The 27,714-nt window shown below is 45.6% G+C and overlaps 1 protein-coding gene across 9 annotated transcripts in view; it reads left to right on the forward strand.

The window, feature by feature from the left end:
• The window catches only part of mef2aa (myocyte enhancer factor 2aa), a 74,772-nt gene that overhangs the window by 24,122 nt on the left and 22,936 nt on the right, over nucleotides 1-27,714 (forward strand). For all 9 annotated transcript variants that reach the window (XM_028957381.1, XM_028957385.1, XM_028957380.1 and 6 more), the window contains exons 3-4: nucleotides 1,617-1,862; nucleotides 11,344-11,547. In XM_028957381.1, the coding sequence (XP_028813214.1) occupies nucleotides 1,809-1,862; nucleotides 11,344-11,547 (258 nt within the window). In that variant the 5' untranslated portion in view covers nucleotides 1,617-1,808. The remainder of the gene's footprint in view (nucleotides 1-1,616; nucleotides 1,863-11,343; nucleotides 11,548-27,714) is intronic.

The following is a 27,714-nucleotide window of genomic DNA, read 5'->3' on the forward strand; positions in this document are numbered from 1 at the left end:
GTTTGTGAAAAAATACGGTCGGGATTTACCCAAGTGTCTAACTTGCACAGTGTCAAACTATTGGCAAAAAGGCCGGGACAAAATTGTTTTTGCAGCTTATACATTTGATTTAGTTTATTTTTCAGGAAGGAGTTCAACTGTGTCATTACTTTGCAGAAGTTCATAGAGAACATGCTCTTTTTTGGGCTCGTTATTTTTATTTCTATGGCTGTCTCAACATTATCAGATCACATCTTGATTTTCTGTCGCTGCTTGTTTTCAATAAAACTGACCACGTTTGTCCATGATACTGCATCTGGCAACGCAGTTAAACCACTCAAATCTCAAGAAAAACAACTTGATCTGAAGAAGACATGTTGGTTACACTGTTATTGAAATAAATAAATCAAATTGCATGGCCTGTATGGACTTCCATATTATTTACAGTGGAAAAGGGGATATCATACATTTCTGAGCTTGACTGCAAGGACAAGGCTGCCAGGACAAGGCTCCTTCATTTGGAATGACAGAGGAAAGTATTACGAGAACATAAAAAAAAAAAAAAATTGCAAAACCACATCACCTTCTCCATCTTGTGTCTTTATTACTCACTGTTTTTTTTTTTTTTTTTACTTGCAATGTGTCTGCAGTCACTGTTTAGTGTCTTTCAAACCTGCGAATGAAGTGAGGCCAGATTGAGCCCTCTGTGCATTTATTCTCCCGAACGGAGAATCCTCAGGACGGACCCATTTACAACTTGTGTGCCGAACGCAGCGAGAGCTTCATGGTTCTCAGAAGCCTTTTGTGATGTGGCTTAGGGAAATTTCCTACTGTGGAGGGACATGTGTGGGTTGGTGGCAAGGTGATTTCACACCAGGGGTTTTGCGTGGCAGCAGAAATTAAATGCCGGCCTCCATCTCTCGATGATAATCATTTTTTTTTACACCGGCATCTCAGCCCATTGTTATTGGTTCCACAAGTGCGTGTTTGTCCCTGGGTGTGTGACACTGGTCAGAGAAAGGTGCCCGCGACCAGACTCGTGGCTGCATCTGCCTTTTCTGTTTGCGTTTGTGTTCTTGTCGGCGCTGCAGCGGTGATGAATGCTCACGGTTTGGGGCCAGAGGGCCAGCGCCCGGCCTCAGCGCTCAGCATCTCCGGTGTCGTGAGTTGCCTCATCCGCCCCCAGAGGATTTCAGACGAAAGTCAGCTCGGGACAGGTCGCGTTCTTAATCATCTTCGGAGCAGAGCTGGCAGCGGTGTGAGTTGCACGATGACGACACCATTGGTTTTGGTTTTCGTGTGATTCCCGACTTTGTGTGGCTTGCTGAAAAGACGGATCTGGACGGGGCGAAAGTGCAATTTGGTTCTGCCTGCGTTCGCAGGTTAAAAGGTTGGAGGATGTTGCAGGAGTTGGGGTGGGTTTCGGGTGTAACCTTCTCTCTCTCTCTGCTGGCAGCCCCAGCTGCTGCGGCGGTGCAGAACAGGTGTGGCGAGAAGACGTGAGACTCATATCCTCCGTGCGGGGGGCTTCGGCAGATCTGTCTGCTTTGATGTGTCTGACAGAAGAGATCATTGAGTGTCATGTTGTTAACTCTCTCTCTCTCTCTCTGTCTGTCTCTTGCTGTCTCTCTTTGCAGATTGTGGTCACGTCAGAAAAGAAAAGGCTGAGAGAGTGAGCGAGAGCGAGCACAAGAGAGAGAGAGGTGGAAGAAAGTGACGAGCAAACGACAGAAGAGAAAGAGTGTGTACAATGTGCTAGAAGAGGAGAACAAGCTCGGGTGTTTTTCTGATATTCTCGGGGTGTCAGAGAGACCGACAAGAACGCAAAGATGGGACGGAAGAAGATCCAGATCACACGAATCATGGATGAGAGGAACAGACAGGTCAGTATTCCCATCTTCCCTCAGCCTGCTCAGACATGCTGGCAGCAGGAAGTCAACTCCACACGTACGATACAAATCGGATGTCACTACGTTGCAATATAGATCTAAAAATACCCAAAACTAACCAAAAGTCCCATTTGTCCACACTTGACAAAAAATGAATTCTTTCACGAGACAAACTATACTACAATGTACAGACATTCAGTGCATTCTGGGTGAAAAATTTAGCAGAAGACCACTTTTTTGTCAAAATGCAAATAAAGAACACTGCACTTTGCCTTGTTTATGTAAAGAGATATACTTGTTGTGCACGTTCACACGTTCAGTAAAAGTGTGCAAGTGTGGGTTGGGAGTGAATTTGGGACAGACCCTCCGGCTCGACTGCGTTTGTGTTTTTAAGATGAATTGTTTACGTTTGTTACTACAAGAGTAAGATTAAGATTTAAGATCTGTTTGAATCAGGCAATATATCTGCCACAAGCTGTATAACTGGTGTAAACACAGTACGAACGCCGGTGAAATTTAATCCACAACGCCTGGACATTATTGTCCCCAGATGCATAGAGAGGCACTTTGTTTATCACGAAATGATTTCAATTATCTACTGACTCATAGTATCACAGCGTCCGTGCACCGAGGCTCAGCTTTCTCGGCCGGACTCGTGAATCACGGTTGTAAAAACGAGCACTGCGACGTATTTACAGACACGGTTCCTCTGCCACCCTGCAATTTCAGGCCGAGAAGTTGATGAGGCAGCAGAACCGGGCCGGAGGCGGCTGGCGCGGGACGAGATGAGGGGCTGAGCGGTGGCCGACCGCCGCCTCTTCCCGCTGCAGGGCTTGTGCTGGGCCTCGCGGGGCTTCGGTTCCCCGCGGCTGCAACTCCTTGGTAGCAATTAGGCACAGCCATTGCGCCACAGCACCCTCTCATTAGCTGGGCGGGTCAGCGGGACACAGAGCGCCCCTCTCGCTCGCTCTCCCGGCCCCCCCAAAAAAAACGCTGCCTTCTCCCAGTCCGGTCACAGAGCCTTTCGGAATTCACCCCGTCTGCTCGCTCTAAATATAACCCCATGCGGCCTGACCTCGTCTGGATGGCTGCTGTCTCACGGTTTGAGTTCCGTCGCCCATCCACCAGCCTGCACAATACCAGCGTTCTGTTAAATTAGGGTGAACAGATCGTCCACGCCAGGGAGAAAGTATTTTTGTCCTAGTCCACCGCTCCAACGAAAAGTCCAGTCAAGAAGAACTGGAATATTTAGCTGAGCAGACAAAGCTAGAGTAGTTTGTTAAATCGGAAGTAACCAAACGTCACCTCCTTGACGTGGACGATCTGGTCACACCATGTTGTATCCGGGTCTGGGGCTTTGAGTTGCGAGTCATGTGTTTTCTGTTCCATCTTTAGTTCCGTTTACAGATAATTAAGGAGGAAAAAAAACGTGGTTGCCAACCCTGCCAGAACCAATTGGATGCATCCTATTCACACCCTCTCAAAATATCATTTGCACTGTCTAGCTGGTGAAATAAATTTCTTGCCATGCACACAGAAAGCTAATTGAGTTTTTTTTTTTTTTGGCTGGCTGACTGGCTCTCTTGAGGGTGATAACAACTCTTACCCCCCTCTGCCCTCGGCCTTCCTCGCCATTCCTCTACGCGGTGTAGGTAGCGGTTCAGTCGAGTGAGAAAGTGAAATTTACAGCGCGGGCCAATTATCAGCATAACACCAGGTTTTCGGGGTGGGATACAAATACGGAGCCGGAGAGGAGAAAATCTTGAGCTGGAGAAGCGCCGCCACCCGCGTCATCTGCGCTGACCTCTAACATCAGCAAAAACACGGAGATGGAGCGACAGACAGGAGCGCGGCTGCGAATCAGCTTGCTCGTGATGTAGTAAAAAAAAAAAAAACAAAGTTTACCAGACGTGTGGCGTGGGAGGGGGAGAGGGGGGGGGGGGGGGGGGTCTCAGTTTCTTCCCGACACCTAATCCAGGAGCTGAAGAAAGATGCGCGGCGCGGTAATTAATAGGTATACGCCGATCAGATTTTAAATGTCACGCCTCTCTTCTGGGGGAAGGTTTATCGGCGGCACACAGGCCTTTGGCATTAGTGGATTCCGGCTGGCTCAGCAGAGGATCGGCGGGCGCATCTTTCCTCACTCCCGGACCATGAACCCCACAGCCTCCTTTCTCTCCGGGGTGCTGGCCATAGCCCATTAGCATACGGGCCCCATTGTACGGAGACAATTAGAATCTTTATCTGCGCGGCCGCGCCGGCCGCCATCGGCATTCGCGGCATTAAAATGAAAGGGTGCCTTAAATGGGCTAATTAAATACCGCGGCGATACCGAGCGGCGCACGGCGAGATCAGGGGCTTCGCGCATCATTAGGGGAAGTGTGCTGAAAAGGCTGTTGACCTTTCAGGATTTATATGAAGAAGCAGGGCAGGGGTTGGCCACTCCGTAATTGCAGTATCTTTCAAAACAAATGGATTAGCTTCAAGTACAAGCTGAGGAACAAGACGATAAGTGTGCCATTTGTTCTTCTCGCACGAAAAAAAGGTCCGCTTCGGCATATAAATGGATTTAGGCCCGGGGCTTTTGTAACAGTCGGATTGTGTTCCTCGATCGAGACTCGGTGGATCCTCAGCGCCCATTGATGGGTATTGATTCTCTGGCTCGTGGCCGGGCATGGGGGTTGGGGTGGGAGTGGAGTTGGGGACACGGCATTATTTTATGATGATCGCCTAAGAGCATTCCTCACTCAGCTGTGGTCCGGATGAAAAATGAACGAGGGAGAAGAGAGGTCCCGTCATGCATACTGTAGGACGCTAGAACTTTCCCAGACAGAAGGCCTGTGAGTGCAGCCACTGGTTAAGGAGGCGCGGCGGCATGGTGGGAGGCGAGGCGCCCGTTAAACTCAAGACGGCCTCCCCGAACTGCCCCAACCTGACAGGCTAATTGCGAAGCGTTGTCGGAGACGAATGCAGTAATGGCTCAGGATGAGAGATTAGCTCCCGGTCCACTCTGTAAAACGCTGTGATTTTCTCTCCCGGTAAAGACTACAATTATTAGTCCCAATGATGATGCACACCTGTCCTCGGCTTCAGCACACGGTCCACCATCTCCGAGAAAATTCTTAATCACTGGACTGGACATAAAACAGCCTAATTAGAATGCTGATTAAACGGAGATGCGGCATCAGGGCTCCTTTGTGTCGCGGTGACAGTTTTTTGCCTGGCGAAGAGCAGGGAAGTATTAAGAGCAGATACAGTGTGAGTTTGTGAGTTAACACCCAGAGGACCACAGCAGGTAGGCCATGGCTGTAATTTTTGCCGTACAGTAGAGGCAGAATGACTCACTGGTCCACTGAGCTCTATGTGTGTGTGAGTGTGTGTGTGTGTGTGTGTGTGTGTGTGGGTGTACCCTCTTGCTGAACATCGTCCTCTGTACGCCATTAAGCAGGCTCACCGGGGGTAATTGCCCAAGTCATTAAAAGTTTGATCATTTCGCTTCTGGGTGGAGTGATGCCCGCCCTCACTGAGGCTCATTTTGGAATTTTTGCACGTCACAAACTTTCAAGCAATTTTTTGTTCTTTTCTTTTTCTGCTGTTTTTTTTTCCATTGACGGTGGTGGGGGGGTGTTATGGGGGTAAAAACGTCACCGCACAACCCTTCATTTTTCATCCCTCTCTCTCTTCACTGGATTTCTAAAAGCTCTTGAGTTGCGCCTATTATTCTTTAATGGATGAAAACATGGTTGGTAGGAAATGGAGAGATGGTGCAGGGCAGAAAAACATGGGTGAGAATAAATGGATAGCTGAAAGAAAGAAAGCCATGCACACAGTGCACTCGTATGCGGCTGATATTGAAATGGCTGGATTTTAATTGCTGTTGAAGTGTGATATTTGAAGCTGAGGGTGTATCTCATTAAGTCAAAAGAGAGAGCTGTTGAGGAGGAATGGTGTGGGCCGTGTTTTTCGTGTCTTGTTTGAGGAGAATAACAGAAGAGATGATTCAATCCCTACCCCCCTTGGGGAGAGAGCAGAGAGATGGTGCTTTGCAAAATCTCCCAGTTTAAAAAAGAAACAGGTTTAGTATGGCACGACCCTGCAGCATGTTGTACTTTAAGTGATCAATATGGAAAGGTTCAGGGATCAAAGTTGTTATGGACGTCCAGCCTGGTCATGGTTTGGCCAAGAGGCTGAACTGTAGGTTAATGTTTTACGTTAACAGATTTGTTTAACATGTTTGTAGTTCTCGGTGGCTTATATGGAAGACCTGTTCTTACGTTCTTATTTTTGTGGTGCTATATAAATAAGGCCACATCAGAATTCTTGAATAAAAGTGCTGATAATATATGTTGTGATGTATTGTGATGTATTGTAATGTATGTCCAATGGTTTCATGCTGCACAAGGGGGATCATGAGCAAAGAAAACGAAGGGGAACACATACATTCACGTAATGAATTAGACCTCATGAAGCTCCAAGTGACCAGAATGTGGCTTGTGAAATAATTCTCTTCTTTCAAAAATGAACTGCAAACATAACCCTGTGCTTAATTTGCTTTGGAGATATAGTCTTTTTTTCATAATAGGCTAAACCTGCTTAGAACACACCTACTGACCGATGAGAAATTATAGAAGGAAAAAAATATGAACATTTGAATTAACAGTTTCAGGCATGTTTTGGTCCAGATGTCCAGAAAAACCACTGCAAATCATTCCAATCCTGATTGGTGGAATGCTGTATGGAATCATGGTATCTGTCACCAGAAACTTCCAGAAGCCTTCATCTGAACTGTTTGGTAACCATGGTAATTCGGTTTAGATTTGTGTTTAGGAAAAGCTATCACTTCCTCTTTTGAAGGGTGTCCAACCCTCCAGTAGAGAAGCTGTTCTGCACCGAAGGAAGTTTTAGAAACCACACCATAAACATTTAAACATACCCAAAAACGCCATGGCATTTCCTGGCATTAATGGAGACTGGAAAGCCAAAAGCCACTGTTGCTTCTTTTTGATCAAAGTCGGTTGACCAGAGCCCCAGCTGGTTGGAGGTCCTGGGGCGGCATGCCCTTCTCCGCTTCTCCCTCATGAGTGCTGATCCACCCAGACAGAAGGGAGGGACCTTTGTTTGTCTCACAGGCCCGAGTGCTCTTCTGCTGGGTAGCTGGAGTTAGAGCCGGAGGGGGCAGGGTCATTTTACCAGCTGGTGCTGTGATGCTCACACAAACACACACACACACACACACTTGGACCGCTCGTCTCCCACTGTCTGCCACAGAGATCACTTCAAGCTGACATGCAGCTTTCATGATGAGGCTCCCGCCCGGCATCCAGGGTCCGGCATCACCTCCTACGCCCCGGACCATTAGGGTCCAGCATGCTTTGTTTTTCATATCCTCCCCAAGGACAGTTGCTGATGGAGCTCGTGAGTGACAGGCCAACCCTTGTCACTCTTCGAGAGATAGAATCAGACGCACACAGGCACCAACACTCTCTCTCACACACACACACACACACACACACACACACACACACACACACACACAGACCACAGAGTGTTCACTCTCACAGTCTAGCATGTCTCAACATGATCTGTGGCAACAAATCATTGAAGGCTGCTCACGCGAGACCATCGTTCCCATCACCTCCCGCACTGTAAGTCTCTCATGGCGCAAAAACACATGGAACACAAAACACACTTATTTTCACATCCGGTTATCTGTTTCCCTTCACTCGCTCGTTTCCCAGAACTGAAACATTGCGTGGATTTCCCAATATAGCTTTCCTAGAGGCTCAGTAAATTTACGCCTTTGCCATGTCTCTCTCGACATCTGGAGACAGTGAGAGGAACCGGGAGCTAGAATGCGGAGGGGTGATGGGAGAACGGAATTTGTCACCAAGCTACTTTTTTGATGTACGAAGAAAAAAAAAAAGTTCTGAAAAGGTCAGTGTTTTCATTCTGGCACACAATTAGATGTGAAATGCTAATATAATCTCTGAATGTCTGGTATTGCGCAGGTCATCGTAATGACCTTATCAAATACGGCGGAACAACTGGAAAAAAGTTGCAGCAGAAGTCTGGGCAAACACTATGACTCATGTGCGGCTGGTCCTCTTGCTGTCTTCAGAAGAACCTCACATCAACTTAATTATGCCGTCTGTATATCACGTCTGCAGTGGCGAGACAGAACTGTGAAGCTACCCATCTAGCAGCAGAATTTCTAGCAGAGAAATTCTCAAATCATGACACACACAAAAATGGCCGTAAACAAGCATCCTGCGTGTTTTACACTAGTTTATTAATAATTTGCCCTTGAAACCAGAACGTTTCATTTATTTCAAATCATGTTGGGCAGAAGAAGTCATCCCTGCATCCCCCAACCACTACACTCCTTGTTGTAAAATCACTTGCATCACATTCATGTTAATTGTGTAAAAAACACAATTTTGAATCTCGCATGGCTTTGAATTAGAGCACTGCACGGGGAAGAGCTGTAAAAATACATTTACATTTACAGCATTTATCGAAAAAAAATACAGATGCACATCTTTAAAATACATTCATATTGTCAGCTATCATTATTTTGCATTGATATGAGCTGACCACCCAGACACATTTTATCTCTTCACCATCATACCAATCAATATTTAGTTTGAACGGAAACATATATCAAAAATACAATTAGATGTACACGCATAAACTTGCATTGTAATTAGCGTCGTTGCACTGACGACCTACTTAATCTCTTTCTCATGCGTGTTGATAATGTGGAATGGTTGTCAACTCTGTATCAGTCTGATCAAGTTGTGCATTCAGTTACACAATCATCTTCACATTTTGTCATTACTTCATGGGAAGGCTGTCAAAATTGTCTCATTACCACTATAGTCACAGGGATCATTTTAATTTTGCTACCATGCCTCTCCCATGCACGCATCTCTCTAGTCTGAACAAAGAACACTAACAATACCTAACATCCATTTTAAATGGTTTAGTGTGAAGAGGTAAAAAAAAAACATTTTATCCAGTTTATTAAAGTAATCTATGAAAATGGAAGCTTTATGTTTTGTGTTGTTAAATAGCAAATATATTCTTAAATGTAAAACCAACCAATTAAACCTGGAAATAAAGAATGAATGAAACCATCCCAATGACACCCTACGCTGGCCTGGTTGTGTGGCCTCCTTTCATGAGTACATGTCATCTGTGCTAGAGAATGGAAAACAGGTCCCAGTGGCCTCATCCCACCCCTGACACCATGTCGCAGTGGGGACTAACCCGAATGCCAGCGCCACCAACGTGAGTTGGAGCAACAGCTTCAGACGAAGTGAATGCGATCACCATGCTGTTCCGGTGCCAGGCGCAAATGTCTTTTTAATTCTGAAGGCACTGGGGACTGGTAACACCGGGATCATTGGGTTAATCTGACACGCCTTTTTCGTCAGCAATGGCTCTGATTATTTGCTTGTGTTTGGATGTCGTGATCCACTTGAGACACTCGTTGTTCCGCTAGAATCTCCCCTCCTCTCCCACTGGGCGTAATGAAGTGACGGCATGGGTCAGCAGGCCTGGTGCTCAGCGCCCAGTGGGGCAGCCAGGCAGGACAGTGTCACCTCTCTCTGTATCCTCTGCCTGGCCTTCTCCCCCTTCTCTGGTGATGATGCCTCCTCTGCACTAAACATCCGCATCAGCTTTAATTAACATGACAGCAGCATCGGAATCCTCCAAACCCCACGAAGCGGGAGCGTCGCGCGGCAGCGCTGCCAGAGTGGAATGTGGGCTAGCTGCTCTGCGGAGGCCCGCGCGGGGCAGATTGGGCTGTCATCAGGACGCATGTTAATTTGGGCTGGAATAGGAAGTCGTCTGCTCTAATGTCAGCTGGGAGCGCTCAGGTCTCTGCGGGTCGGGGATAAGGAGGCGAGCGGGGCGCAGTCGTGTCTGGCTGTTCGCGGATTACGGCTCTCTCAGGGCTCCTTAGCTGCACAGCGTGTCCCAGCGCCTCGTTACAGACCCTCCGCCATCACTCACGCTCCCGTTTCCTTATTGCTCTGTCAGAAAAGATGCACGCTCCATCTATTGTTTGTCTTTTTTTCCCCTCTCTCTCTCTTTCTGCTGACTGCGTGCACACAGCACAAGAACGTTATTTATAAGGACGGAGTTGGGAATCTTGGAGGTGGCTAGCACGCGTAGCACCTTGCTCTCTCCTGCTTTTGCTGGTTTTATGCGTCACCTGTAATAAGGACCACTGGAAATGAATTTTGGCCCCCGCGAGGCGCGTGGAAGAGGCGGCGTCTAGCACGCGGGATTATATTGCATTATAGCCTTGTAAATGAGGGTTGCCGCAAGCCGTGACAAATTAATGTCGAACAAAAGCCAGATCATCTGCTCAGCCTTCTTAGTAGGTCAGTGAAATTGGCGGAAGTGAACGGCGGCACACCGAGACTCCTCTGGCCTGAAGGTTTCTGTCCCTCGCTCTCCCTCTCTCTCCCTGGCATCGCCATGGAGACGATAACAGCCGCATGTGCCGCTCACATGTAGCAGGCCGCTGTCGGGGCGCAAGAGCGGCTTATTGTTTGTTGAAAGAGCCTGTCACTTCAGAGACGGTAACAAAAAAAACGGCATAAGAAAATGTTTTAGTAAGGGTGTTTGTTGCTTGTAAAACTCGCGAACAAATAGCTGATGCATTATTCACGCGCTGCGCCCGGAGCGAGCTTCGGCATGACGAAAACCCCCCCCCCCAAAAAAACGCTCCCTACACCAGGGACAGATACGGGGTGGACGAATGGACACGGTCCACACAGAGGCTCGGGTTTCAGCCAGAGTGATGCATGACCCACTGCTCCTGGCTGCGGTCAGGTTGCGGGAATATGGAGGGCGGGGCCGAGCACGGCTGTCAGTTTAAGCAGGCAGTGAGTGATGGAGAGAAGGTTCTCCCAAAAGGGCTTGGACTCTGCCCAGTGCCACCTCAGCAGTGTTTCTGTCCAAACACCCTCCTTCCCTGTCATGCATTTATTCATCTTTATATATTAATTAGTTATGATCGTGTGGCACAGTTTACTTCGTTGTAGTCTGTGCAGAGCTGCTGCAGGTGTAACGTGAGCTGAATGAAATCTGGATGTGTAAAATAGCTCTAACATTGCACTTTTTCTGCATCTAGTTCATCGAGTTTATATTTATAGTTTATTTCTACCTGTATATTCTATATGCTTCCGGGTAGTAGCCTAGTGGGTAACACACTGGCCAATTAACCAGAAGGCCCAGGTTCAAATCCCACTTAATACCATTGTGTCCCTGAGCACGACTTAACCCTGAGTGTCTCCAGGGGGACTGTCCCTACAAATTACTGATTGTAAGTTGCTCTGGATGAGGGCGTTTTCTACTCTGTAAGAACTGAAGCCATGTCGTTACATATATGCATTCTTCTGAGATGACAATAGACTTTTTTTGGTAATATTTTTTCTTTTTGTCTTTCTCTCTCTTTCAGGTTACCTTCACGAAAAGGAAGTTTGGCTTAATGAAGAAGGCTTACGAACTGAGTGTACTATGTGACTGTGAGATAGCCCTGATCATATTCAACAGCTCAAACAAACTCTTTCAGTATGCCAGCACTGACATGGACAAAGTCCTGCTTAAATACACAGAGTACAACGAGCCCCACGAGAGCAGAACCAACTCTGACATCGTCGAGGTGAGTTGCAGATGTTGACGTGGCAGAGCACTGCATGCGTATTCCAGTATCTGAACGTATAGTATAGTGGGAAGATTTGCCTGTGAACACTAGAGACAAGCTTTTCCCCAAGTGAAATGGTAGCAAGGCACACAGGGGCGACTGGGGGAAAAACAGGCCCATTTTGCCATGGGTGAGTCTGGACAGTTTCCTCCTCCTTGGCACTCTGATAGCACTCAGGACGTCTGTAGGCGCTGATAAGTTCAGCCTCAGTTCTGTCCAGCAACTGACAAACAGCATCCAGCAGAGAAAGTCACGTCTTCCCAGCCTCTCCAGCTGGTTCACAGGGGTTTCTGCATAAGCTTGTTGTCTTTTGCTTAAAATTTTGTTCTTGCTTCAGTGCAAATCCCAACCATTTGGTTACAGTGTTTATACAGCATAGGTGGAGCTCATTACATATTTCTATACATGTGTTGAAAGAGCTCTATATGGGGTTTTGGTGGTTAATTGTGGATTCTCCCCGTCCAAGTATTCCCCTGTGACGCATTTGTGGTTTCTTTCTGGCCGTTTGAAAAACGTATGTCTATATTAAATGAGAGAAGAAAAAAAACACATGTATGCCAGTGTCTGCCATTAAATGACAGCAACATTAAAAAAGCCTTTTTACTTTTGAAGGCCAAACCAGACATAGGCAGACCCGTATGGTTCAGATTTTGACAGCGACGTTTACATTAAACAGTTTTTCCAGGTCTTCCACCGTGGGTCCATTGGTGGACATTCCCTCAAATGCACTTAAGCGTCTGAAAAAAGGCGCGACGTGCAAAGCTGCCACTTTCTGAAATAAAAGGGCCTTTCACTTACAGAAAGTGAGTTACAGTGCATGAAAGGAGTCAGCTGGGTCACGTCATCTTTTATGCATACTGCAGACGCTGCTCACCGTATTACCCGCTCGGCAGAGCTGCAAAAGGATTCGCGGGCCCAGGCTCTGACTTCTGTCTCTCCCCCTCTCCCCTCACCTGCATTAAAAATAAATAAGACGCATACTGCGCTTACATAACCGCCAGCTCACGCTGTGCAACTCCTCACTTCTTGTACTCGTCACTTTTTTTAATACGGGATTCGAGTCTGTGCTGTTCTTTATTTTTTTTGCCCAGTGTCATGGCATCCTGGGAATGCAAAACACACGTTGGAGCAATTGCGCAAGTGCCACGCAGAGGACACGCGCTGCCCTGCCAGGCCTCCTCTGTATCTCGAGCTGTATGCAAGCTGGTGGCGATCTGTTCCTTTCCCACACCGTCCCTCTGGCCACTTTCAAGGAGACCGGCGCCCCCGCTGCACAGAGTAAAGAAAAAAGGACCCGGACAATGAAGCGTTGTCCCTGCTCACTGGGCCGGCGTCTGCGCAGATACGTGCTAAATCCCCCCTCAGCCCTGGTGGCTTTGTGGCCGGGGCTCAGAAGTGGGGAAGCAGAGCAGAAGTAACCCAGCCTGGGCAAGCTCCACGCTCGCTAACACGGCACGGAGATGCTCTTCGGCTGAGCGGTCGACGGTGATCTTTCACAGTCGCCACGTTTCTATTGTTTACATTTGCATTTACAGCGTTTACCAGACGCCCTTATCCAGAGCGACTTACCATCAGTAGCTACAGGGACAGTCCCCCCCCTGGAGACACTCAGGGTTAAGTGTCTTGCTCAGGGACACAATGGTAGTAAGCGGGATTTGAACCTGGGTCTTCTGGTTCATAGACGAGTGTGTTTCCCACTAGGCTACTAGCACCTTAACTTCTCTGTGTATGTGTATGTCCGTGTATGTACTGCATGTTCGTTATAAAGAAAGACATTCCACTCTGATACAGAACACCAACAATTATTTAAGCCAGCAGTGAGTCATGTGCGCGTGTCAGAAAGAAACCCGCAGACTGGCGGTCGCTCTCGGCAGCGGTACGGAAGGATCCGTGCAGGTTCAGCGCATATCCGTCGTTTTTAACGTCGGAAATTTGGCCCTGCAATCAGCACAATAACTAAATAAACAGTTAGGTGGGTCCATAGCTAATCATAATGCTTAAAGGCTTATGATTATGAGTTAGATTTTTGGGTCGTAGAGAGTAATGAGTCATTTTCCCAGTCTCACGATTTACTTACAGATTGAGTAATATGTATCATAACACGAGTAAAATATGAGAAAACTGGCTAATCTTGCCGCCGTTATTGAAAGGCTATCAGAGATCAGCAGTAGTAATGAGCGTGTGCAGCAGGGCTGGAAAGGGCAGCGCGAGGCCCGTCGATCCGTCTGAACGGGCGTCTAATTGATTTGGCTTGTCGCGTGTATGCGCACAGTGAGACAGTAACGCAAACCACCGTAATGTAGGCCAGCGACCTCTGCGTCGGCAAGCAATGGGTGCGTTCGTTGTCCCACTCCAAAATTCGCTTCACATGAAGACACTTACAATCGCACATCACCAAATTAATAGATTACATTAGGCCAATAAATGGAACACAAACAGTTATCCACTTATTAGATTTTTTTTTTTTTTTTTTTGGCCGAGCCACATCCTTCCAGAGCTTTCGCTCGGCGGCGGAGCGGCGAATCAAAGGTCACATTCCTGCTCGGTAGTACCATCTATAGATAAAGGGCCGGCCTTGCAGCGCGGAGGAGCAGATGCCGCGGTTTACACAGATGGATGCGTGCCTGGGGCGCAGTTTGATAACCACGCGCAGGGTTGCGGGCTTTGTCTCAAACGGGACCGGAGCACCGCGCTCGCATCAGTGTTCTAGAACAGGAGAATGTGTGTGTGTGTGTGTGCGTGTGCGTGTGTGTGTGTGGGTAACCATGTGTGCGGTGGTTCGACTTCAATAACACTCCCGGCGACAGGTGAACCGTTGCATGAAATCTCCCTTTGTGGGTCCTGTCCACTTCCCCGTCTGATTAAAAGTGCCTGCGATCCCATATGTGGCCCACCGAATGGCTCGGGTCTGAAGCGAGGCTTTTATTTACCGAGTGACGCAGTGGGCCGGGCGGGCGGGCGGGCGCCTTCCTCAGAGGTTCAAGAAGCCGACTGGCGGGCAGCACACCGAAACTCATGCCGGCAAACTTTATCGTCGCCTTCAACTTTTTTTTTTTTTTTCTCAACCCAAGAACATGCAGGCAGGAGGAGATGAAAAGCCCTGAGATGCGGCTCACAGAACGGCTCTAATAATACATTTCTGCCGACTTCCATTTTTCTGACTGTGAAAATTGTCTGACCTTTCAGGAGACGACTGGTTGGAGGGGAGACTCTAATTTCAAAGTCACTTTTGGCGTTTGGTGGAGCAGGGTGCATATTACACGCGCTTTCTCTCAGAGCCGCGATGAGCGGCGTCCCACTTGTGATAATAACGTCGCAATTTCACAGCTTACGCGTGCGCATGCATTACAGTTGTTGCATGCGCATATGGATGAGAAGCAAGTGGCTTAAATCTAATTTTATTTGTTCTGCAAATGAAAAAGCTGCTGCAGGTAATTAAAATAATCCAATCATCCTTGCTCCTCTTCCTCACCAACTGGAGGTAATGAAATCTATCTTCCTCGAGTTCCGTAACCTCCCAGCGCTCCTCGGAGTACAGAACGTTCACTATGTGTTCGGCATTCCTTCAAATCAGAGACGGGCTTCACAGGAGAGCCACGGCATCCAGCTCATTCCACTTTTTTTAGACATTTTTTTTGATCGTGTCAACATCATTATTCTGCGGCTCAAGAAAAAAAAGTAAAATGGTAATGGATTGAGCACATTAAACATAATCCTCCAACACATGGGATGAGAATTTGATTGAATTTGATTAGCCCGGGCTAATAGTTTCAAAATGACCGGCACTCCAGCCACCCCACGTGGTAGATATTTGCCTTTAATTAAGTTTCTATTAGCGGTTTCATTTAAATATGTACGTCCCCGTGACCTGCATTATGCTGAGGGGGCGTATGCAAAATTATTGACGGCCCCTTTTGTTAGTTTATTTCTTTTTTTCATCTGGAACATGCAAGTATCCCCATGTCTGCATTTCACTAAACAAATCAGGGGGACAGACAGGCAAATTCTGGCCATGCTCATAGCTGACCATGAGAGACTCTCATTGTTACATGTGGTTTGGAAGCGGATAGCGTTGGATGGATGTTCTGAGCAAGCTTCGCACACAACCTGGTCGAATGTCAAAGTGGAGATCGGGAATTTGTCACCGGCCACTCGAAGAAGTTACATTGCTATGTCCTTTTTAGACTGGGAATATTTGTTAGCGTGTTTGTCATTGGCATAGAAAGGAGAAATTTGAAAGGGCTAAGATATGTAAATCTTAACCATTTTTAAAATGTCAGGCCTCCGTTGACAGAAATTCCATTATTTTCCATCTGAATTACGCCATTACTCTGCAACAAAGCATGGGATTCAGGAAAGGCGCTCCGTATTGCGTTGGTCTTTTGCCTCTCAATTTCGTCAACAATGGTAGCATTCGTGCTCGCCTTACATATTCATATATGGTTGCCTGTGCGCAGCGCTGAGCAGAAGGCCGCAGCTGTTTTCGGATTGTGACAAGGGTGCGAGAGCAGCGCTGCCGCTGCCGGTGCTGATGTCAGGAGAGGAAGGGGAAGGAAGTCAGACCGGGCTGCAGGGCTGGGGGAGGGAGATGGAGTGATAAGGGACTTTTATTCATCACTCTAGCTGAGACTGAGGGGGAGGTGGGTAAGGCGGCGGGGGTGGTGGAAGAGTCGGCTAGCTCATGTAATGTCACCGGGGGAATTTTATGTTTTTTTTTTTGTTTTTTTTTTCCAGAGGGGGCACTGTTCTGACACGAAGGCGTTCCCACTCTCCTAATCGCCTTAGAAGGACATCGGCCACTATGATATGACAGGCGGCACCCTTTAACAATGCCTTCACGTTCATATTTTATTACAAGACAATACTTTTGTCATTTTAGCGAAAGAAACGAGAATACGGAGAAAAGAAAATGATGGAGGGATGTTTGCACTGTCAGTCAAGCAGCGGAACAGTGATTAAGACCCCCACTCTGACTTAATAAATGCAAATTGGCACATCTGCTACAGTGAGCTAGCCGGCCAGACTGTTCAATTAGCATGATTGATCAATTATCCTCCTCCTGGTGATGTGAGGACGGAGGCGAGCGGGAAAACAGCATGTGTACTGTACGGAGCAGAGGGCAGGAAGTGGCTCCAGTCCAGATCTCGCCACCTTCTCCTTTTCAGTACAGTTTGAAGATTAGGATGAATTCATGCTGATGGAAACAAATAAGTTGTGTCTCATTTTAATAGTGCCATCTTTGAATTGACTTTGACAAGGGAACTTATTATGTAGAGCAGACAATAAGCTTAAAAATTGGCTAAACTCTTTCTATAATGTCAAGAGTCTCTCTAGAACAGTAAATTTTGAGGTTTTTTAATTTAATCACCATAAATGCGTTCAGCAGTGTATTCTGTTACCAGTACACCCAAAAAATATGTATTTTTTAATTAGGGTGATGAATTGGATGATTTCATCAGAATTCATATGCATATCAGTATCAACATAAATAAAATATCAACATAAACAGGATTTATCACTGACTGTCATTCACACGAAGCAACTGTATTCTAAATTCTACCTGAATACAGAATACATTATAAAATCCCCAGAACACAAATAACAATGACAGATAAAAGTGTGCTGTGTTGAGTGTCTGTTCAAATAGTATGCTGCTTTGTGTCACTTAAAACATTAGAGGGCTGAAAGGTACAGTGTAGCCTTGATATTTTCTGCATTTGGTGTACACTGAACATATAATGCAATACATTTTCTGCAGATTACAGTACTGGGGTCTATTGCACTGTGCTCTTTTATTGTCTTTTTTTTTATCAAGAATGGGCAAACATTTGTTGCTAATCCATATCAGAGCGATTAGATCTGAACTGCTCATAGCACAGGATGCTGCTAATCTAATGGCTATCCCATACGTGGCCTTGTTGAGTTAATGATCAAAGATCATTTTATGAACATCAAAGGGGTCTTTCTATTCAGTCCCTAGTGCTTTAGAGCAGACGGAGGCTCGAGTGCCGTGTGTGCCCGACTGTCCCATTTCGAGATAGTGGGCTTGGTCACATGAGGCCCCTGGCTGTCACCAGAGGAACCTGTCACCACTTAAGTGGGGTAAAAAACAGCTTAACAGGGTTTTACAAAAAGGAATAAGTCTATACAGCCTTTATATACACTCCAGTCACATTGAAAAAGAACTGCACTTAAATGAATGGGAAATAACTGAAACAGTAACATGACCATCAGGTATGTAATGCTTGATTGGCATGCAAAAAATAGATTGCATTAAAATTATTACATTGTTTTGTTTTTTAATACAAAAGCATTGCCACCCTGAAATTATTTGGTTTCCAGTATCATGTTACAGTAAAAAAAAAAAAAACTTGCATCTTGTAGCAATTCAGAGTGTTTTTCCTTGTAATCCAATTTTTCCTTGGTACCCAAGTATCTGATGGGAAATCTGGTAACCGTGTCCTCTGGGATTTAGAAAAATGTGAAAAGAGACATGGCTAAAATAATATTCATGCCCTAGTAGTCATCGAGCTAGCTTCCTGCTGAAAATGTACATATAAAATGACTAACTCTGGTAGGAAATGTAGCAATTGCTTTTTTTTTTCTAATAGCGCAAATAGCAAATCACACCACTTACCTCACGCTCCAGCAATGTCACTGCCTCCTCGGGTCCAGGGCGATTAACCAAGTTCAAAAGATTAATATTAAAGGGGTCATGGGGCCTAATTTGTGTTTGATATGTGCGGACGACAACACGAAAGAAAAGATTACATTTTAATTGGCAAGTGCTTAACTTGAGCGAGTTGACTCTGGCTTGGCCGAGGGCCAGGGTCTCAGTGTGAGCCTCTAAAGCCACGCTTGACATTTCGGATGGCTGAAGGGTGCACATGGCTGGCCTGTTCAGTGTCGTTGAAAACAGGCGGACATTTCTTTAGCTAAATGAATTCAAATTGGAAGGATTATCACCACAACAACTTAAACATGAGACAATACATAAAACTTCATTCAAAAGTCTCACTTGGAACTTTTGAATGACATATTTAAATAGCAAACTTTTACTGCCTGTTCCATGAAGATGTCATTTTCTCCCCTTTTTAAATCAGATAGTAGGTCTCGTCTAATTTCCCTCATGATCTGTAAAATTTCACTTCATTTCAATAATCTTTATTCCTCTACCCACAATTCCCACCGCTGTCTCTTTAGTGCCTCGTCTGCCGTCTGTTGCCGCCATCCTCCCCTCACCCTCCATGACGCGAACAGAGCCTCATCGATATTAAAACACCTCTTAAGCTAAATCAAATGTCAGCGTTGTTGATACTGAATTAGGAGTTTATTTCTTCAAGACGTACCAATATAGGAGGAGCATTCTGCTGATTTGACTTTTAATAATCTGAAAGCATAACGAGTACATAGTGCCGCGTACCTTTGGGCACTGCGTTATTAAAGTGACGCTTATGCGCTCTCTGTGTTTGTCTCATACCCGTTATGCGGCCATGTTAAAGTTTGTTTGATCCTACTATGTAACTCACTTTACTTAATAAGTAATAAACTGCAATAATATCCACTAATCCAGTTTGGTAGTCATGCGATGGGATTATTGCACATTGAGACAGAAGATAGCATGGACCTTTTTTAGCTTCGGAATGTGAGCACCCCGTCTGGCGGGTAATTGAAAACGGTAAGAATAGATGTGTCAATTTCTAGCAACAGTCGCAGTTGGTCAGTGTCTGAGAATGTCTTCTTCGTTTTGGTGCTGGTAAAACTCTCGGCACTGAAAGCAACAACTGGTTGTGGATTAATGTTGTCTTCCTAGTTTAGCCAACACACTCCTCCATTAGCATTAACAGTCAGGTGTGGGGTAAACCCCGGAACCTCATGGAATAACCCCACCCATACACAGTATTGACGTTTTTCCAAGAAGATCTTAGCATCTTCGGAATCCCCCTTTGAATATGTTACGGGGTTATCCTGTTTTATCATCTTCCAGTGTAAACAAACTCAGTATTTTCAGCGCAGCGTGGTTATCTCTGGAGGTATGTACAGGCCTACAGACTAGCTAAAAATAATCAAGGAATCACTTATGTATACACTTCGGACTGAAATAGCGCCGCTATCTTTGAAGGCTCTAGTAATAATGGCCTTCATGCACTGGCCTATTCTGCCTGGAGCCACAGTAAGGAGGTCAGATATCAAATATGTAACCCTTATTATTAGACATGCGAGAGCTATGAATGGGAAACTTCTGTGTCCCTTTTACTGTTGCGCTGGCTCCTGTGAAAGGACCGTTTAGTTTCATTAAACCACAGTCAAATAAAAAACACATGCATGGACACAGGGGCACATAATGACATGTCAGTCTGATGAACAGGTTCCAAGCGTGCTCTGCTTTCCCAGAAACTTAAACTTGTCAGAGCATGTTTCTGATCCTCGGGAGGCGGAGTGCATGTGACCATTAAGAAAAAAAAAAAAATCCCACCCTGATGTACTAATGGTGCTGAATCGAAGCTCCAGCTTTCAGAGTGCCCTTTTTATAGGACAAGGACTCACGTTCCTGCCGGTATTCTCTGCAGACCCTGGCAGCGGCTCCTGTTTTGGTCCTTCGTTCGTTCTCTTCCTCCCAATTTCTACTCTGTAAAACCACCTATACTGGTAGCTATATTGTGATATTAAGGACAAGCGCGTCGTAATGGTTGTTTCCGGTATGTGTTTACTGCTGAATGGTTGCTGTGGAAACACCGTTTTAGTGTTGACAGGGCTAAAACAGTTTTCTTCCCCGGATAATAAATCCCATGTTTCATCACCAGTACTGTAGAGCCGCGCTCATTTGTCTGGGCTGTCCAACAATGCAGCGCATCATCTGCCCTTCTAGGCTCTGGTTTGTGTACCTGCTGCCTCAACGATGGCAGCGGTTACAACAACAACAAAAAAAAGCCCCTTCACGACTCTGATGCGCGCGATCGTGCAGCCGCCCTCCACCAAGCATCTCTGCTCTCATGAGCGTGATGTTCGTTACCTGGTTACTGCCAAGGGATCCTTGTTTTCTGCACATGTCGTGCCTCATTGACGTCAGCCTTGAGTTTTTTTTTTATTATCTTTTTTCTGCCTCCTCTCCAAAGTCTGATATTTTTTACATGTGGAAAAAGAAACAGGTCTTCTTCTTCGAGAGGAGAGAAAAGGAAAGAAGACAAAACAACAAAAGGCTCCCGGCCACGAGGGTCTTTGGTACACATTAGTCTCCAGTGACACTAATGAGCCGAGCTCTAATCTCAAGTGCTTGAACACCGCGCTGCCGACTTTGTGCAAATAACCCTAGCGCTCGTTCACAAAGGGAACGAAAGAGATGCTCTGCGAGTGCATGTTTGTTAAGCTGAATGACTAATTGGAGTATCATTTTGGCCTTCAGCTCCCAGGATAAACGCTTCATTTCTGTTTAAGACTAAGCTAATTAATTTTTATCCCATGATACAGAACTATTAAATTCTTTCTTAAAAGATGAATATTTGGCCCCAGACACTGCCATGTTGCCTGCAGCTCCTATTAAGGATTCCACTGCATGTAGCGGCCCAATGGTCAACAAACTCGGACATCGGCCAGCTAACCTAGAAATTCGCCTAACCTAGAAAGAGTCAACCTCACTCTTACAAACACTCCTGCTAGCAGCTTTCTGGACCTGAGCTACACACATAACCCATTTTGAGACTGTAATTGGTGAATTCAGCTAAATGAAGACATGTCCCCCGGGTTGGGGAAATGTACTTTCGTGAATGTGCAGAACACACCTTCAGTCTGAGAAGACCTTGGGAAGGAGACGGGTGACTTTTCAACATTTAACACTGTCTTTGGAGGTCTCTAGAGGGATGGTATTGTGTCCTTATCATTAAGAGATACAAAATCTCCCCTTGACAGTCATTAGTCAGGCAGACATTAGACAGATAAATATCTGTCATGCTTAACGTTAATAATTATCTCACTTAAATAAATATATTTGTACTGTCTAAGTGAAAGTGAAGTGATTGTGGTAGTAGTAGGGTGGTAGTAGCCTAGTGGGTAACACACTCACCTATGAACCAGAAGACCCAGGTTCAAACCCCACTTACTACCATTGTGTCCCTGAGCAAGACACTTAACCCTGAGTGTCTCCAGGGGGGGACTGTCCCTGTAACTACTGATTGTAAGTCGCTCTGGATAAGGTAAATGCTGTAAATGTAAATGATTGTCATTGTGTTACACAGCACAGCACACGGTGACACAATGAAATATGTCCTCTGCTTTAAACCCATCATCCTTGGTGAGCAGAGGGCAGCCATGACAGGCGCCCGGGGAGCAGTGTGTGGGGACGGTGCTTTGCTCAGTGGCACCTTAGTGGCACCTTGGCGGATCGGAATTCAAACCGGGAACCTTCTGATTATGGGGGCACTGCCTTAACCACTAGGCCAGCACTGCCCTAACTGTCTCGGTACAGTTGATCAATACAGTGACCTTCTTCTTCTCCTTTCTGCTTCTCCTGTTATGGTTCACCACAGCGTGTCAGTTGTCCACACAATTTATTTGGACAAGTTTTTTGCTGGATGCCCTTCCTGGCGCAATCCTCCCTAATGATCCGGGCTTGGGACCAGCAGAGAGAAACACACTGTCACGTGCATCCCCAGGGATTGGGTTACATTGGTCATTTGCTAGTAATAGTTTTAAAACTGTAATTCACATTCAGCCATCTTTGAAAGGCTTTTATTCGTATAAACCACTTGACGAAACCCAGGTAGGCACAGCAGCAGTTCAGATCTGCTGAACAAATTCACACCCGATCATTATTCACCATGTATTAAGAGCTTTGAAGGGTTGTTTGGTAGTTCTGGCTCTGCTGCACATCTCCATTCATATGTTTTCATTAATCAATTTTTCATTAGCCTCAGCTCAATGCAAAAGCTTGTCTACCAACATTTTTAAATGCAATAGTCTCAGCAGTATGACTTATGTAAAAAGGGATTTTGTATGTTTATCAATCAGCCAGAGAAAAAAGGAAAGCCATCACAGATCTTGTATTGGTCGCTGCAGCTCTGTTGACAAATGCAGAAGAAAATATGGGCTTTCCAAAGCTTTAGAGCCTTCAACTGTAGCTTTAGCAACCGAAAGATCTTCTCAGTGCACAGAGTTACAATTGAACTTAACTAAACGCCTCCCCCTCCACCGCATTACCAGCAGAAGCATTCCCCCGACATCCCAACCAAGGCTAATGGAGGCATCCTCTCTGACTATTGATTACACTTTAAGAGGAGAAAGGAAGAAAAGGGGGGAAAAAGATAACCAACACTGGGAAATGGAGTTGAATGTAATTCAGTAATGCAGCTATCTGATGCGATATCATTCCACAGGCCCTGCCTCATTGTTCTGGTGTGCGTTTTCAGATTTCATCTGCGAATGACTTTGCAGTGATGTAAGTCTAAAAATGAAAAAAGGATAAAAAAAAAAGTCTGTAATGACTTCAACATTGCATTGACATAAAACATTACTCCACTCCAGTGTGCTTGAGCCCAAAGTCCAAACGGGGCTTTAACTTGATTCGTATGCTCTTTTGCTTTTGATTAAAATTCTTTCTTTTTTCAGATTTATGTTCCAACTTTGTGAGAATGTATTACATTTGTCAAACTGCTCATGTTGTCGTACCACCTTGGTTGATTGTGAGTCGGTTGACGCTGGTAATAACGCAGTCGTGTTTATAGTTGCGTGGATACACAACAGAAGCCAGTGTACCTGTGACATCATCAACTTCATTTTTTACAGAAGTCAGCATTCCGAAGTTGATTTGCAAAGAATTTCTCTGCAATGGTGCGATATGTCTGTACCCACGTATGACAAGGACAGTGTTAAAACTAACTAGCCAGATGACCTTTAACCTCTAACACAAAGTTACACGAATCAAAAATACTTTGCTTTCTCCTGTAACAAAAATACAAAATATGTTTCTTACGTTCTTCAACATGGCCCCATCTTAGTCTCTTTAACCATGCCTGGTAGTGTAGCTGACCTCACTTGACCGTGTTTCGTGATTGACAGGCATGTAGGTGTGTTACTCAGGACTCCACCGCTACAGACACTAGTGAGAGTGTTGTGTTCGACCAGATCCATTGCTGTGCGTGCGCTACCCTTCGCCCAGAGAGAGATTAGTGTTTGTCAGGTGTGTTTGCATTAGAATGAGGCCAGTCAGCACTGGGGCCTCGGGGGGCCACGGACCAAACTGGGCAAAGCCAAGGAGGACGAAAATGGGGTTAGAGTGAGGGAGTAGTTTCAGTGGGGAGTTGGTTGAGGGCGTGGGCTCTCGGCACATTGCCAGTCCCTCCCTTCAACCGCCATGCCCACCCTGATAGGTAGGCGAGCACGGTGCCACAGATTGATGAGGCCAGGCCCGTGGTGGTGGTATAGAGTGTTGCAGAACAGACGTCCTGCTGGCACGTCCTGCCCTCTCCGCTTTCCCTGCCTGCCTTATCGGAACGCCTAATTGTCCTCATGAATATTTTAGATGCGAGCAGGAATGGGGGGCAGGGAGGGAAGGGGTGATGTGGGTGAGGGCTGGCTTCGGTTTCAAGGGCTCTGACAGCTAATGATCCATGTTGTGGGCTTGGAAGGTTGGGGTGAAGAAGGAAAGAGGAGAAAAAGAGAGCAAGAGGGGGAGACCTCTGATTTTCTTCCCATTGTTCTTTCCAGCTTTGTATATTAACTAACACTTCACTATACAAAACATATCACTGTACAATACCAATCAATACTAAACAACATTTCACTGATACTGAGGTCATGATGTCATAACCAAATTTTGTCCCAAAATCAGTATATGAAAAACCGGGTCAGCACTTTTATTTCCTTATATGCTTAAGCTGCATTTCGTGTTTAGATCTTGTTATGTTATATTTTGTTTCAGCAGTCAAGGTCCAATACACATGGACTATAGTCATCGCCTGCAAGATCCGAGGGAAATTTGGAGCTGCTCGGATATCTCATTTGTTCCTGTTAATTTAGATATGCAGATAATGGTGACATTGAGGCGGCTTCATCCTCAATCTCTCCAGCGCCTCAATTCCCAGTTCGCCAAAGTGTCTGAAAATATCCAAACCTCTGATGGAAGTGTGTTCCCTTTCACCGGGATAACTGATAGCTTTGTCAAACAAGTCGTTCGACTGTCTTTCTGAGGGCACGGCGCACTGTTACTCATTCAAGGGCAACGAGTGGAGTCCTGCTCTTGATATCATGAATGGCCCGTGTCATAGATCCCGCTGGTCGTATTGCAGGCCTAAGTGCAGATTAATGCATGTTTATTTTTTATTATATATATATATATTTATTTGGGGTCTGGCCATTGTCCTGCCTTGGATGTGAATTCACTGTATATTGTTCTTCTGAACAGCTGCACAACCATCACAATTAGCCAACATCCACTCAGGCCCTGAGGCTGCAAAGAAGCCCCTGCTGCTGCGTTTCCTCTGAATTCACCCACCAGACAATGGGGGCCTTAGAAGGAAGGACACGCGTACGGTCATATCCTCCTCTCCCGTAGTGTCACCGATGTGTAAGCGTCACGAGATTAAACAAGACACAGGCGCAGGAAAAAACTGCTTTGGCGTCCTGCTCGGAAACCCGATAGATGTTGTGACTGGGGATGAACTGGGAGCTTGGGGTCTTTGTAAACCGTATTCAGAGGCCTTTATTCTCACCAAGAGCGCGGGAAAGAAAGCAGCATGCTATGAGATGACACATCCACCTTGATGTTACATAAGTGTAGATATATTTCCCCGCAGGTAATGTGTTTCCCATCCGGCCGCATCCCGGTGCTGGTTTTCGAGTCCTCTAACTGGCCCTTTGATGAACACGTTAGTCGGAGCACCTTGGCCACAACTGTGATGCCATGAGGATGCCATCAGGCTACCCTGCTCTGGGTGTAACAGTTCATTTTCAGCGCTGCTGGGATAACGGATGGGGGCCAGGGCTTTAAATGAGGCGATAAAACCCCCCATTTCCAACGTGTGCCGGACAAATGCTCAAAATGTGCCATGCTGTTTATCAGGGGCATTTATGAAATCACAAAAACAATCAATTAGTGAATCATCCAACTTGTAAGTACTAATTGCAAACATATATACAAAAACACTACTACAAGCTCAATAATTAGAATACTGTCAAAAGGATGTCATTTATTTTGACATTTATTTAGAATATAAAATATTAAACTCATTTTACCAACAAAATATTGGCTGAATCAATGAAGCTACTTTTCAGGTGTTTGATATTGCTGTACGGTGAATCTTTTAATAATTAGTAATAGGTAATAGCCTACTAGATGCTAGCTTATTAACTATCAGTCATAACAATTAACATACAATTGTTTATACAAATGTGTAATGAATAGTGCATGTTATATTATAGCCCATGTTATGTGTTTATAAAATCTCATTTAAATTGGGCTGGGAGTGTTGACCTGAAGTGGTAGGATTTCAATGTAATATTTTAATAAGCCATTATGAATCTTCATTCATTAACTGGATATTTCTTTTGTGCAGAGTTGAGCTCTCCCTCTCATAATTTTCTCCCCCATCTGCTTAGTGCATCACACTTGGCCATCTCCGCATTGGGTTCTAGCCGCGCCATGTCACTGCGCTCTGTGATTAAATCACAGGCGGAGGAGCGGTTGGTGGTGCGCTCCACCCTGGATCTGTCTCGCACACACACACCAGCCATCATGTGGCACTCACTTTGGAGTTAGTTCCTCAGTGCATACACTCTCCTCTCAGTCCATTTCCCCTTTATTTTAGATTTTACGCTTTTAGACCAGCAATCACTGTCTACATTTTGAACACCCCACCACCCTCCCTTTTATTCACATACAGTACATGAATAAGTTAAACGCAAAAAGCCCTTGACACACGGGGAAAGGGGGGGCATTTGAGTGTAATGGTTTTCCAAGGCATTGGGTAAATTGCTTGGGCCCATTTTGCTCAAAGCGCTTCACAAGGAACAGGTAATGTAGGTGGCTTATGTAAGAGCCCCAGCTCAGCGTTATTTTTACTTCCGAAAAAAAAAAATTGCTATTATTACTGCCATTGAAGCCAAATACGAGAGGACATTATTAAGGGTTAAAGAGAACCTCCCTCCCAAAAACTAATGGGCCAATAATGGATCGTCTAGTTAGACATGCGTGCTGTATGTTAATATGTATGCTGTTTTGTCTCCGCTCCTAGCCGAGCTGAACGAAGCCATGATTTTTTTGTAGATGGCTGCTGCTGTTAGCGTCGGGGTTGGATGCAGGCTGTGAGCAGCAGGTTTTCTCTGGCCCTCTTCACTGTTCTTTCAGCAGCATAAAATCCTTTTGGGCCATTTGCCTCACACACTGTTATATCCCACTGCTTTGACGTCAGAAGCTCTTTTTCTTTACTTTTTCTTTTTTACTTTGCAACTTTTTATTTAAATCATCAATATTGCTGCAGTTCCCTTTAAAAAATACTGAAAGGTGCTCACTTTCCCACTGTTGTTGCCAAGGCTTTGAATAGATTATGCAAGCTGGCCCATCAGTTCACTCCATTTTACGTGTGACTGTCCCATCATCCCTTTAACCTTATTAAAGCATGTTCTGTAAAATATGTATTTTCTTCATTTTTGACTCATTGTTTGACAAAGCTAAATAATTACATGGATTGTGATACAATAATAAAAAAGTACTAAAATATTAACAGTGACAACAGCTTACTAATTGTAAAAGCATAATACAAAAAATAAGATTGGGTGGTTCTCCAGTCCTCAGCTGTCGACTCGCAAATGTTCTACTAAGCAACAAGTGTTTATCGTCCCATAAGAGTAAGAGCAACCTTTGGCTAAGGTCATGGCTGATGACCTTCAGGTCGTCATGTGGCCCCATCTATGGCCATGCCTGCATTCGGTGGCGTCTGATTGGCTCGGCTGGACACCGGGGGCCTGACAGGTGCCTGGGAGACGGACACCTGTTTGGCCATGTGCTGATTTAGTGATCCATTTACTGAGAGCTGCAGGCGGTGACTGTGGGACACCCGAAACATGCCAAGTCATTTAAGAAGGAAGCGCGAACGTGCTGTCCCAGACCTCCAGTCTTTAAGGCGCTAAGGAACA

Source organism: Denticeps clupeoides, chromosome 17 (assembly GCF_900700375.1).
Source record: "Denticeps clupeoides chromosome 17, fDenClu1.1, whole genome shotgun sequence".
NCBI classification, from domain to species: Eukaryota; Metazoa; Chordata; class Actinopteri; order Clupeiformes; family Denticipitidae; genus Denticeps; species Denticeps clupeoides.